Here is a 12,676-nt window from a genome sequence, read left to right as displayed (position 1 = left end):
AAACAGCCCAGAACTACACAGGAGGACCTGGTGATTGACCTAAAGAGAGTCGGGACCACAGTCTCAGACATTACCGTTAGTAACACATTACAACATCATGGATTAAAATTCTGCAAGGCACGCAAGGTCCCCCTGCTCACGCCAACACATGGCCAAGCCCATTTGAAGTTCGTTAATGAACATTTGGATGATCCAAAGGAAGCATGGGAGAAAGTCATGTGGACACATGAGACCAAAATACAACTTTATGGTATCAACTCCACTAGCCTTGTTTGGAGGAAGAAAAAGGATGAGTACAACCCCAAGAACACAGTCCAAACAGTGAAGCATGGCTGGAAAAACATCATACTTTGGGGTGCTTTTCTGCAAAGGATGGATGGGGTCATGTTTCGCAAGAATTTGACCAACAACCTCCTACCCTCAGTAAGAGCACTGAAGATAGGTCGTGGATGCGTGACAATGATTTGAAACACACAGCCAGGGCAACTAAGGAATGCCTCCGTAAGAGGTATTTCAAGGTCCTGGAGTGGCCTAGCCAGTCTCAAAAACCTGAACCCAATAGAAATTATTTGGAAGGAGCTGAAACTCCATGTTGCCCAGTGACAGCCCTAAAACCTGAAAAATCTGGAGATCTGTATGGAGGAGTGGGCCAAAATCCCTGCTGCAGTGTGTGCAAACTTGGTCAAGAACCACAGGAAACGTCTGACCTCAGTCATTGCAAACAAAGGTGTCTGTATCAAATATTAAGTTCTGTTTTTCTATTGTATCAAATAAAAATTACAGACCTTTTCATTCTTTGTAGGTGGGAAAACTTGCAATCAGTAGTGTATCAAATACTCATTTTCCCCACTGTATGAAGGCTGCAGTCAGAGACTTATTTCAGCAGAATTTGCAGCAGAATGTCTGTAGCTGCTTCTAGATCCTCCATTCTTCGCCTAGCCATAGAGCTTTTAATGTTCAGCCTCCTTAATTCCCCACAGATTCCGTTCAAGGGCACACCTGTTCTCTGCTGGTCTCTTCTTCCTAGACCCATCCTTGACATACCATAAGTGGAAGGAAATGCCCACTCAGCCATCCAATGATTTGCTGAATGGCCATCTTTGGTGTATTGAGGATTTTATGGAGAAGCAGAGACTAGCAGGAACCAAGTCAACACCGAAATGGAACCTGCAGGAAAATTGAGGAGGGGAGGTGGTGTTACTTCTTTGAGGTTTCCAACCCATCTTGAGGCAGTCAATTCAGTCTTCCATTTAATGGCCATGGTTTTAAAAACAGATATTTAACAAGCATGGATGTTTCAGTGCCTACCTATGTTTACGCACAAGGGTACAGTCCAGGAAGTGTGATTATAACAAACATTTCAGGTTTTCTCACTGTCCTTTATGTTTGTTTTACCAATAAATGAGCAAAATCAAGAAAGGTCCTTACACACTGTATATTGCAAACATGTTTTTTTCCTGTAATTATACATGATTACGACTTCTCTGATGTATTCCAAGGTTTGATTTCTTTGTGAATGACTTCCCACACTGTGAACATGAAAATGGCTTTTCACCGGTGTGTATTCTCAGATGTTCGAGTAGTCTGGATTTGTTTGTAAAACCTTTCCCACACTCAGAACAAGGATACGGCTTCTCCCCAGTGTGAATTCTCCGATGCTCCACCAGGTGAGATTTATTCTTAAAACATTTCCCACATTCAGAACATGGAAATGGCTTCTCCCCTGTGTGAACTCTTAGATGTTCAAGGAGATTGGACTTCTTGGTGAATCGTTTCGCACATTGAGGACATTCAAATGGCTTTTCGCCCGTGTGAATCTTCAGATGATTCACAAGATTAGATTTTTGTGCAAAACATCGTCCACATTCGTAGCAGGAAAATGGTTTGTCCACTCTATGAATCCTCTGATGTTTGGAAACATACATTTTGAATCTAAATGGATTGTCATACTCAGAAGATGAAAATGGTTTCATAACAGGATCATTTACTAGTGTAAAATACTTCTGAGAATCTGAACCTGTATATATTGCATCACTGAACTGAGGTGAGCTGTGCTCAATGATATGCGAAAGGTCAGAGGGAAAACCACCATGTATAGTGGAATCGTAGGAGTGATCTAAGCCGTGAAAGGCTGGGTGTAGATTCAGAGTAGCAGGATTTACTCCTGATAGATTTCCTATGATGTTTTCATCTTCAACTTCATAATCTGGATATAGAAGATGTCCAGCCAGACTATTATGATTGCCATGGGTTTCTGCTAAAAAGGAAATAGAGTCTAATTATAACAAAACTTTTAAAAATCAAGCTCTAGAAATGATCATTTTGTAATTGAATCATTCAATTTTCAATTGAATAATGAATAAAATGAGTTGATGGCATCAAAATTGAACTAATTCAGTCATAGGCTTCTTATTTCAAGGTAAAGGAAATCTGTTCCTAGGTATTTGCTGACCTATCTGATAGCATGATGTAGAGCAGATTGATTACAACAATAAATCACTTACTGGCCTGCTTGTTACAGTTTTTATAAAATCTGCAGATCTAGCAGTTCTCTGAATACTGAGCTCTATATGACCCGGAGCATGTCACTGATTGACTGCTTTCTGTGTACAATGTGCATAGGCAGAAAGCGGCCAATCTGTGGTATATGGCAGCAGGTTTAACAGTCCTTTAGTGATCATCTCCTGCTGATAAAACACCAATATTATAAAAAATACAACAAGCAGGCCAAAAAGTTACACATCGCTGGAATCAGCCCCTACATTATGCTGCTCTCATATTAGTTGGCAAAACATGGCGACAGATTCCTTTTAACAGGACTATCAAGAATAAAGACATATTCTATAATTGAGATAAATCACCTCAATGCTTTTAAACTGTATTTCCCCCTTTACATGTCAATTCTGTGATGTAATATGTGGGACATACTGCTTCGCTACCTGGCATTCACAATACAAGATCAACTGCCACTCTCCTGCTTTTGGATGCCAGCTGTCTGCTCAAAAGCTGGGGTTACATGAGCTTATCATTGCCATTTGTATTTTCAGCCTAGTACTCACCAATTTTGATAGGAGTAGAACATTTCTCATATTTCTGTTTATCCATCACATATATCACTTCGTCTTCATGTATTTCCTCCACTTTAATCCGACAGGAGTCTTCACCCTACACAACCATATAAAACGTATTCCTTACCAAATACAGTGGGGAAAAAAAGTATTTAGTCAGCCACCAATTGTGCAAGTTCTCCTACTTAAAAACATGAGAGAGGTCTGTAGGTGACATCATAGGTAGACCACAACTATGAGAGTCAAAATGAGAAAACAAATCCAGAAAATCACCTCGTCTGATTTGGCAAGATTTATTTAGCAAATTATGGTGGAAAATAAGTATTTGGTCACCTAAAAACATGCAAGATTTCTGGCTCTCATAGACCTGTAACTTCTTAAGAGGCTCCTCTGTCCTCCCCTCATTACTTGTAGTAATGGCACCTGCTTGAAATTGTTATTAGCATAAAAGACACCTGTCCACAACCTTAAAGGGACACTGTCACCTGAATTTGGAGGGAACAATCTTCAGCCATGGAGGCGGGGTTTTTGGGTGTTTGATTCACCCTTTCCTTACCCGCTGGCTGAATGCTGGCTGCAATATTGGATTGAAGTTCATTCTCGGGGGCGTGGCCTAGCAGGAGATGTGAGAGGACGCTTGCCGGACCTCTCCCGCTGCCCGAACGGAGATTTAAGTGATTCTGAAGGCGCCGCCGAACGCCAAACACCGGAGGAGCAGCTCCTGAGTGGCCGGGGAGCAGGGAGAGCGAAAAGCGCGCTGCAGGAGCCGGGGGAAAATGACGCGCAAAAGGCAGAAAGAAGCCGGGGTGGCCGGCTGCACGCGCTCCCAAGATGGCGCCGACAGCGCAGCGGAGGAGGCGGCAAAGGCAGGCGCTGCTTACCAGAAGCGGCTAGAAATACTAGCAAAGCTGGAGCAGTTTGCCAGAACAGAGGAGGCAGGACGGATGATGCAAGGAGCTGAAGGAGAGGTGACAGGAGGAGCAGTGGACTCAGTGGAGCAGACGGGTGAGCAGGCTGGGGCACAGAGGGAGGTGGTGGAGAGCGAATCCTGCTTAGCACCCACCATAACACCAGCCATAAGCAATGCCCCACTAGATAAGGGGGCTGGGCTGGCCCTGGATTGTGCAGCACAGCTGGGAACTGTATGTATTGATGAGGCTGCGGAGCCGACCCTGAGGGACATTTTCTCTGCTATATTGTCTTGCAAGACTGCTTTAACAACCCTAACTGCTCAGGTGGATGGCCTGAAGGGGGAGGTCTCCTCGTTTCGCTCAGCCATGCACAAAATGGAGGGGAGAGTTGAACTGTTAGAGGAACGTGTAGGGGGAGCGGAGGACCAAATTGCCGAAATGACTAAAAGGGAGAAAAAATACATCCAGCGCATTTCAGAGTTGGAGCTTAAAACTGACGATCTGGAGAACCGCTCACGTAGGAATAACTTGAGAATTGTTGGTGTGCCTGAAAAGGCAGAAGGAAACAACCCCACGGAATTTATTGAAACATGGTTGAAAACTAAGGTGGGAGGAGATAGTCTCACTAAGTTATTCGCGGTTGAAAGAGCGCACAGGGTGCCGTCCAGACCTTTGCCCCCTGGATCCCCTCCAAGGACCTTTCTGGCTAAAATCCTGAATTATAGAGACCGAGATATTCTGATGAGGAAGGCCAGGAATATGGAGGAATTAACCATCGATGGAAATCGAGTATCCATCTATCCTGACTATTCCACAATTGTGCAGAGGCTTAGGATGAAGTTTGGAGAGACTAAAAGACGTCTGCGTGAACTGGGCCTGGCTTATTCTATGCTGTATCCGGCAAAACTACGCGTGGTGGCTATGGATAAGGTCCACTTTTTCCAGAGCCCTGAGGAAGTGTCACACTGGTTGGATCTGAACGCGAAGCGTATTGAAGCGGAAGGGAACCGCTGAGGAGGATCAGGAGTGATTTTCTGTCTAAAGTGTTCATCTGACAGAATTAACTGAGCTACGGGTTCACTGTGACAGAATACTGGAGTAACTTGTTTTGAAGGACTAGTGCGCTTTGGTTGTGTTCGGCGGCGCAACTGTTTTTACATTATGTTTCAGATGGGCGGGGGGAGGGGAACGACTGTTGGATAGTGGGAAATTTATTGTGGGTGAGTGTCGGCTTCTAAGTCACTGGTAGGAGTGTTAGTACGTTCCCCTTTTTCTCATATAGAGAGGGAGTAGTTTTGTGAGGGAGGAGGTTATTGAGGGAGGGAGAGGTAAGGTTTAGGTTAATTTGTAATAATGAGGGATGGGGGGGAGGTTTGGGGGGGGAGGGGTCAGTTTAGGGGAGGGGGGAAGAAGATCAAAGGATGGGAGAAGAATATTTTCATTGTTTGGCAATATGATGGGAGATAAAGTTAAAATTTTGAGCTGGAACATTAGAGGTCTATCAAACAATACAAAGCGTACGGCGATTTTGCAATATATCTTGAAACAGAGGCCCTCGCTGATATGCCTTCAGGAAACCCATTTAGTAAAAGAAAAAGTGGATATACTGCATAAAAGATGGGTGAGGAGGGCGTACCATGCGACGTTCTCGAACTATGCTAGAGGGGTGTCGATTCTGGTGCACACGAACGTACCGTTTGAGGAGGTGGAGGTGACGATAGACAGTGATGGACAATATGTATTCCTAGTGTGTAAAGTATTCGCTAAATTGATATGTGTAGTGTCGGTATATATTCCTCCACCGTACTCGGGGAAAAAACTGCAGGAAATTCTTAATATAGCCGGTAGATGGGGAGGAGTTCCTTTGCTTATATTGGGAGATGTCAATAACATTATTAACGATCACTGGGATAAGGGTCAACACGCACAGCTGAGGGCGGAAGGGAATGAGACAGCGTTTGGTAGTTATTTGAAAGAAGTAGCATGGAGGGATCTGTGGAGAGTCCGTAACACTGACACGTACTGCTTTTCCTGCTATTCGGCGACACATGGCTCGTTGTCTCGCATCGATTTGGCCCTGGGCAATGAAGGAATGGACGGGCTAGTGGAGGAGGTGGCGTATATGGCTAGGGTAGTCTCGGACCATAGTCCGCTTGTGGTAACACTGAAAATTGAAAGCCAGGGGGAGATAGCTAAGCGGGGGTGGAAAATTAACCCTTTCTGGTTGCAAATTCTGGATATGGGAAAGATAGGGGAGGAGCTGGAGGAGTTCTTTCTAATTAATAAAGGTAGTGCAGCGAAATATGTGGTGTGGGATACCATGAAGGCATTCTTGAGGGGGATATTATTTAGAGAGATATCTAGGCACAAAACATGAACAAGGGAATCTGATAAAGCGATAATGGAAGAATTGAAGGTAGCGGAGGCTGCATTGAATGATCTGCGCTCACAGGACACCATAAAACGTATGAAGAAGGCTCAGGAGGAGGTGAATAAGTTACACTTACGTAGAGCAGAAAGGACAAGGAATTTCCAAAGAGAGGCATTTTATGCGGAGGGAGAGAAAGTGGGGCATCTGCTGTCGGTGGTGGCATCGGCGCAAAGGGAATCGGCACATGTACATGCCCTAGAATTGGAAAATGGCAGTATTGTTACACAGGGGGCCCAAATTATGGAAGGATTTAAGGGTTTTTACAGCAAACTATATACATCACGATTGGAACAGGGAGAAGAAGAAATTGACAGGTTCTTAGAGGTGGCAGACTTGCCTAGAATAGAGACAGAGGATAGAGACTGGTTGGATAGGCCGTTTACGGTGGAGGAATTGGAGGGGGCCTTGAGGTCCATGGCGGGAGGGAAGGCGCCGGGGGCGGACGGCATTCCTGTCGAACTATACGGCAACTTTGCTGAGGAGCTGATGGCTCAGTTGTTGGAGGTCTTTGAGGAGTCACTGGAGAGGGGTATATTGCCTGATTCCATGAGGGAGGCCATTATTGTGGTCATCCCCAAACCAGACAAGAACCCAAGATTGCCGGAGTCATATAGGCCGATATCACTCCTAACGACAGATGTCAAGATTCTGGCTAAGGCCCTGGCGAACAGGCTGACCCGGGTGATAGAAAAAGTGGTTCATTCGGACCAATCAGGCTTTATGCCTAATAAATCAACTGCCATTAACTTGAGAAGGCTATTTCTTAATATGCAAATACCGGCTGATAATGCTGGCAAGAGAGTGGTGGTTTCCCTCGATGCACACAAGGCCTTTGATAGTATAGAATGGCAATACCTGTGGTCGGTGCTGAGTCGTTGTGGGTTTGGGCCAGTCTTTGTGTCATGGGTGAGACTCCTATACTCCTCTCCGGTGGCCAAAATCAGGGTGAACAATATGATGTCAGACAGCTTTCAGCTTTTTAGAGGTACAAGGCAGGGGTGCCCGTTGTCCCCGCTGCTGTTTGCTTTGGCGGTGGAACCACTGGCAGCGACTATCAGACGGTCTCAAATGGTGAAAGGGTTTTTATATGGGAAGATGGAGGAAAAAATCGCCTTATATGCAGATGACATACTGCTTTTCCTTGAGAGCTCTGGGGAACCACTAAGAAATGTAATAGCATTAATCGAGAGATTTGGGCAAATTTCAGGGCTAGTTATTAATTGGGACAAATCGAGCGTTATGCAGATAGATAGAGAAGTGGATTGTACAAGGGAGGTGGAAGAAGATACAAAATTAAGGGTGGTCACTCAGTTTAAATATTTGGGGATTCAGGTAGCTCTTCCCTTAACTAGATTTGAGGAACTTAATCTCGAGCCTTTAGTAACTAAGATACGCACTAAGATCTCAGCTTGGAGTAAGCTAAATTTGTCAGTGGTAGGAAGAGTAAATCTCCTTAAGATGGTGGTGATGCCTCAGATCCTGTATGTCCTACATAATTCTCCGGTATGGATCCCGATGAGAACATTCCGTAAGCTGAAATCGATATTTGGAGAGTTGGTGTGGGGAAAGAAGAGCCCGAGGATTAGGCAGGAGACTTTGCAGAGACCCAAAGATGAGGGGGGGCTTGCGTTACCCAACCCATGGTTATACTTTCTGGCTGCACAGAGCCAACATCTTAGGGGATGGGGGAAAGGGTTAGTGGAAGAAATGGGTCACAGTAGTCTGGTGCATATTAGCGGGGTATGGCCCTTGAGTTTGGGTCTGGAATCAGGACTATTTAGGAAATTGGGGAATGGCTTTCCCACCATGAATTTAATTCATAGAGTATGGCAGATGCTGAAGCGTATTAGGGGAATTGGGGGCTTCACGGAATTTTCACCTATCTGGGATAACTCATCTCTTCAAGAATTTAACCATATGGAAGGAATGGGAGAATGGAGAGAAAAGGGTATTAGGCTATTAGGACAATTGATTCACAGTGGGAGTCTTAGATCTTATGATGCGCTTCGGCAGGAATTTCAGTTTCCGGGATTAAAATGGTATCAATATAGGAGAGTTCAGCACGCTTTTCAGGCACAGAGGAAGAGGGGGCCCATAGTGGTTCAGAAAGATCTCATGTTAGACTGTATTCTAAATAACAATGGAACAAAGGGGGCTATATCGGAAGTATATGGGGATTTACTACACACATTCTTGGAGGATTACCCGATTAAAGCTAGAGGAAGGGAGAAGAAGAAATTGACAGGTTCTTAGAGGTGGCAGACTTGCCTAGAATAGAGACAGAGGATAGAGACTGGTTGGATAGGCCGTTTACGGTGGAGGAATTGGAGGGGGCCTTGAGGTCCATGGCGGGAGGGAAGGCGCCGGGGGCGGACGGCATTCCTGTCGAAATATACGGCAACTTTGCTGAGGAGCTGATGGCTCAGTTGTTGGAGGTCTTTGAGGAGTCACTGGAGAGGGGTATATTGCCTGATTCCATGAGGGAGGCCATTATTGTGGTCATCCCCAAACCAGACAAGAACCCAAGATTGCCGGAGTCATATAGGCCGATATCACTCCTAACGACAGATGTCAAGATTCTGGCTAAGGCCCTGGCGAACAGGCTGACCCGGGTGATAGAAAAAGTGGTTCATTCGGACCAATCAGGCTTTATGCCTAATAAATCAACTGCCATTAACTTGAGAAGGCTATTTCTTAATATGCAAATACCGGCTGATAACGCTGGCAAGAGAGTGGTGGTTTCCCTCGATGCACACAAGGCCTTTGATAGTATAGAATGGCAATACCTGTGGTCGGTGCTGAGTCGTTGTGGGTTTGGGCCAGTCTTTGTGTCATGGGTGAGACTCCTATACTCCTCTCCGGTGGCCAAAATCAGGGTGAACAATATGATGTCAGACAGCTTTCAGCTTTTTAGAGGTACAAGGCAGGGGTGCCCGTTGTCCCCGCTGCTGTTTGCTTTGGCGGTGGAACCACTGGCAGCGACTATCAGACGGTCTCAAATGGTGAAAGGGTTTTTATATGGGAAGATGGAGGAAAAAATCGCCTTATATGCAGATGACATACTGCTTTTCCTTGAGAGCTCTGGGGAACCACTAAGAAATGTAATAGCATTAATCGAGAGATTTGGGCAAATTTCAGGGCTAGTTATTAATTGGGACAAATCGAGCGTTATGCAGATAGATAGAGAAGTGGATTGTACAAGGGAGGTGGAAGAAGATACAAAATTAAGGGTGGTCACTCAGTTTAAATATTTGGGGATTCAGGTAGCTCTTCCCTTAACTAGATTTGAGGAACTTAATCTCGAGCCTTTAGTAACTAAGATACGCACTAAGATCTCAGCTTGGAGTAAGCTAAATTTGTCAGTGGTAGGAAGAGTAAATCTCCTTAAGATGGTGGCGATGCCTCAGATCCTGTATGTCCTACATAATTCTCCGGTATGGATCCCGATGAGAACATTCCGTAAGCTGAAATCGATATTTGGAGAGTTGGTGTGGGGAAAGAAGAGCCCGAGGATTAGGCAGGAGACTTTGCAGAGACCCAAAGATGAGGGGGGGCTTGCGTTACCCAACCCATGGTTATACTTTCTGGCTGCACAGAGCCAACATCTTAGGGGATGGGGGAAAGGGTTAGTGGAAGAAATGGGTCACAGTAGTCTGGTGCATATTAGCGGGGTATGGCCCTTGAGTTTGGGTCTGGAATCAGGACTATTTAGGAAATTGGGGAATGGCTTTCCCACCATGAATTTAATTCATAGAGTATGGCAGATGCTGAAGCGTATTAGGGGAATTGGGGGCTTCACGGAATTTTCACCTATCTGGGATAACTCATCTCTTCAAGAATTTAACCATATGGAAGGAATGGGAGAATGGAGAGAAAAGGGCATTAGGCTGTTAGGACAACTGATTCACAATGGGAGTCTTAGATCTTATGATGCGCTTCGGCAGGAATTTCAGTTTCCGGGATTAAAATGGTATCAATATAGGAGAGTTCAGCACGCTTTTCAGGCACAGAGGAAGAGGGGGCCCATAGTGGTTCAGAAAGATCTCATGTTAGACTGTATTCTAAATAACAATGGAACAAAGGGGGCTATATCGGAAGTATATGGGGATTTACTACACACATTCTTGGAGGATTACCCGATTAAAGCTAGAGGAAAATGGGAGGCCGAACTGGGGGAAATAGACGATGACAAATGGGGGTCTATTCTGGAATACATACCTAAATTGTCAATGAGTGAGCCTGGGAGACTCTCGCAATTGTATGTGGTTAATAGGGCCTATAGGACACCTGACTTGTTGTTCAAAGCCGGAGTGAGATTGGATTCTGAGTGCCCTAGGTGCACTCAGACTGAGGCGGGTATGCTCCACATGTTGTGGGTGTGCCCCAGGCTCTTTTCATATTGGGTAGCAGTGTTGAACCAAATTGGAGTGCTTTATGGATGTGCGATTCCCAGGGATCCAGTGGTTTGTATACTTGGGTATGTGGAGGAGTTGTCGGCCGATGAAACTGCCAAAATGGCAATAGCTAGATTGCTCTTCGTTGCAAGGAAAGTGATTGCGAGATACTGGATTAGGGAGGAACCTCCAACCAGACGAGAATTTACCGCACAGGTGAATCATATTGTCCAGCTCGAAAAAAGCATTTATACCAAGAGGAATAGGATGGGGTTTTTTCAAAAGCTATGGCAGCCATGGCTAAATGGGAATGATTAAGAGGTTGTGGTAAATAATGTTAATAATACAATTTGTCTGTAATAAAAATGATCTTCTTGGGGAGGAGGGGGGAAAGTTGGGGTTGGTTATCTGAAGGAGGGAGGGGGGAGAAGGGGTATATTTTCTTGTTAAAATGAAAAACACAAATGCACTTTGTTGTATGAATAGATAACATTTATTATGTTCAATAAAAATTTATCTGATAAAAAAAAAAAAAGAAGTTCATTCTCTGTCCTCCGTAGTACATGCCTGCACAAGGCAATCTTGCCTTGCACAGGCGTGTCCTATGGAGGACAGAGAATGAACTTCAATCCAATATTGCAGCCAGCATGCAGCCAGCGGGTAAGGAAAGGGTGAATCAAACACCCAAAAACCCCGCCTCCATGGCTGAAGATTGTTCCCTCCAAATTCAGGTGACATTGTCCCTTTAAACAGTCACACTCCAAACTCCACTATGTGAAGACCAAAGAGCTGTTGAAGGACACCAGAAACAAAATCGTAGCCCTGAACCAGGCTGGAAAGACTGAATCTGCAATAGGCAAGCAGCTTGGTGTGATGAAATCAACTGTGGGAGCAATAATAAGAAAATGGAAGACATACAAGACCACTGATACTCTCCCTCGATTTGGGGTTCCACGCAAGATCTCACCCCGTGGGGTTCAAAATAATCACAAGAACGGTGAGCAAAAATCCCAGAACCACACGGGGGGACCTAGTGAATGACCTGCGTAGAGCTGAGACCACAGTAACAAAGGCTATCATCAGTAACACACTACGCCGTCAGGAATCAGATCCTGCGTTGCCAGACGTGTCCCCCGCTTAAGCCAGTACATGTCTGGGCCCGTCTGAAGTTTGCTAGAGAGCATTTGGATTATCCAGAAGGGAAACCAAAAGCAGAACGGTTTGACAGAAAGAAAACTTGTCGTGTTTGGAGGAGACAGAATGCCGAGTTGCATCCAAAGAACACCATACCTACTGTGAAACATGGGGATGGCAACATCATGCTTTGGGGCTGTTTCCATGTATATGAAAGAATGAATGGGGCCACGTATCATGAGATTTTGAGTGCAAACCTCCTTTCATCAGCAAGGGCATTGACAATGAAATGTGGCTGGGTCTTTCATCATGATAATGATCCCAAGCACACTGCCAAGACAATGAAGGAGTGGCTTCATAAGAAGCATATGAAGGTGCTGGTATGGCCTAGCCAGTTTCCAGATCTCAACCCCATAGAAAACCTTTGGAGGGAGTTGAAAGTCCGTGTTGCCCAGCGACAGGCCCAAAACATCACTGCTCTAGAGAATCAGATATGCATGGAGGAATTGGCCAACATACCACCAACAGTGTGTGCCAACCTTGTGAAGACTTACAGAAAATGTTTGACCTCTGTCATTGCCAACAAAGGATATATAACAAAATATTGAGATGAACTTTTGTTAATGACCAAATACTTATTTTCCACCATAATTTGCTAAATAAATCTTGCCAAATCAGGCAGGGGGATTTTCGGAATTTGTTTTCTCATTTTGACTCTCATAATTGTGGTCTACCTAT

General features: G+C 44.9%; 1 protein-coding gene across 1 annotated transcript in view; it reads right to left on the bottom strand.

The window, feature by feature from the left end:
- The window catches only part of LOC138666785 (zinc finger protein 84-like), a 65,985-nt gene that overhangs the window by 35,816 nt on the left and 17,493 nt on the right, over positions 1-12,676 (bottom strand). Inside the window, exons 6-7 of the mRNA XM_069754959.1 lie at positions 3,060-3,165; positions 1,467-2,257 (exon numbers count right to left, since the gene is read on the bottom strand). Of these exons, the coding sequence (XP_069611060.1) occupies positions 1,467-2,257; positions 3,060-3,165 (897 nt within the window). The remainder of the gene's footprint in view (positions 1-1,466; positions 2,258-3,059; positions 3,166-12,676) is intronic.

This window comes from Ranitomeya imitator, chromosome 2 (assembly GCF_032444005.1).
Source record: "Ranitomeya imitator isolate aRanImi1 chromosome 2, aRanImi1.pri, whole genome shotgun sequence".
NCBI classification, from domain to species: Eukaryota; Metazoa; Chordata; class Amphibia; order Anura; family Dendrobatidae; genus Ranitomeya; species Ranitomeya imitator.
The sequence above is the reverse complement of the archived record's forward strand: the minus strand, read 5'-3'. Positions and strand labels throughout refer to the sequence as shown.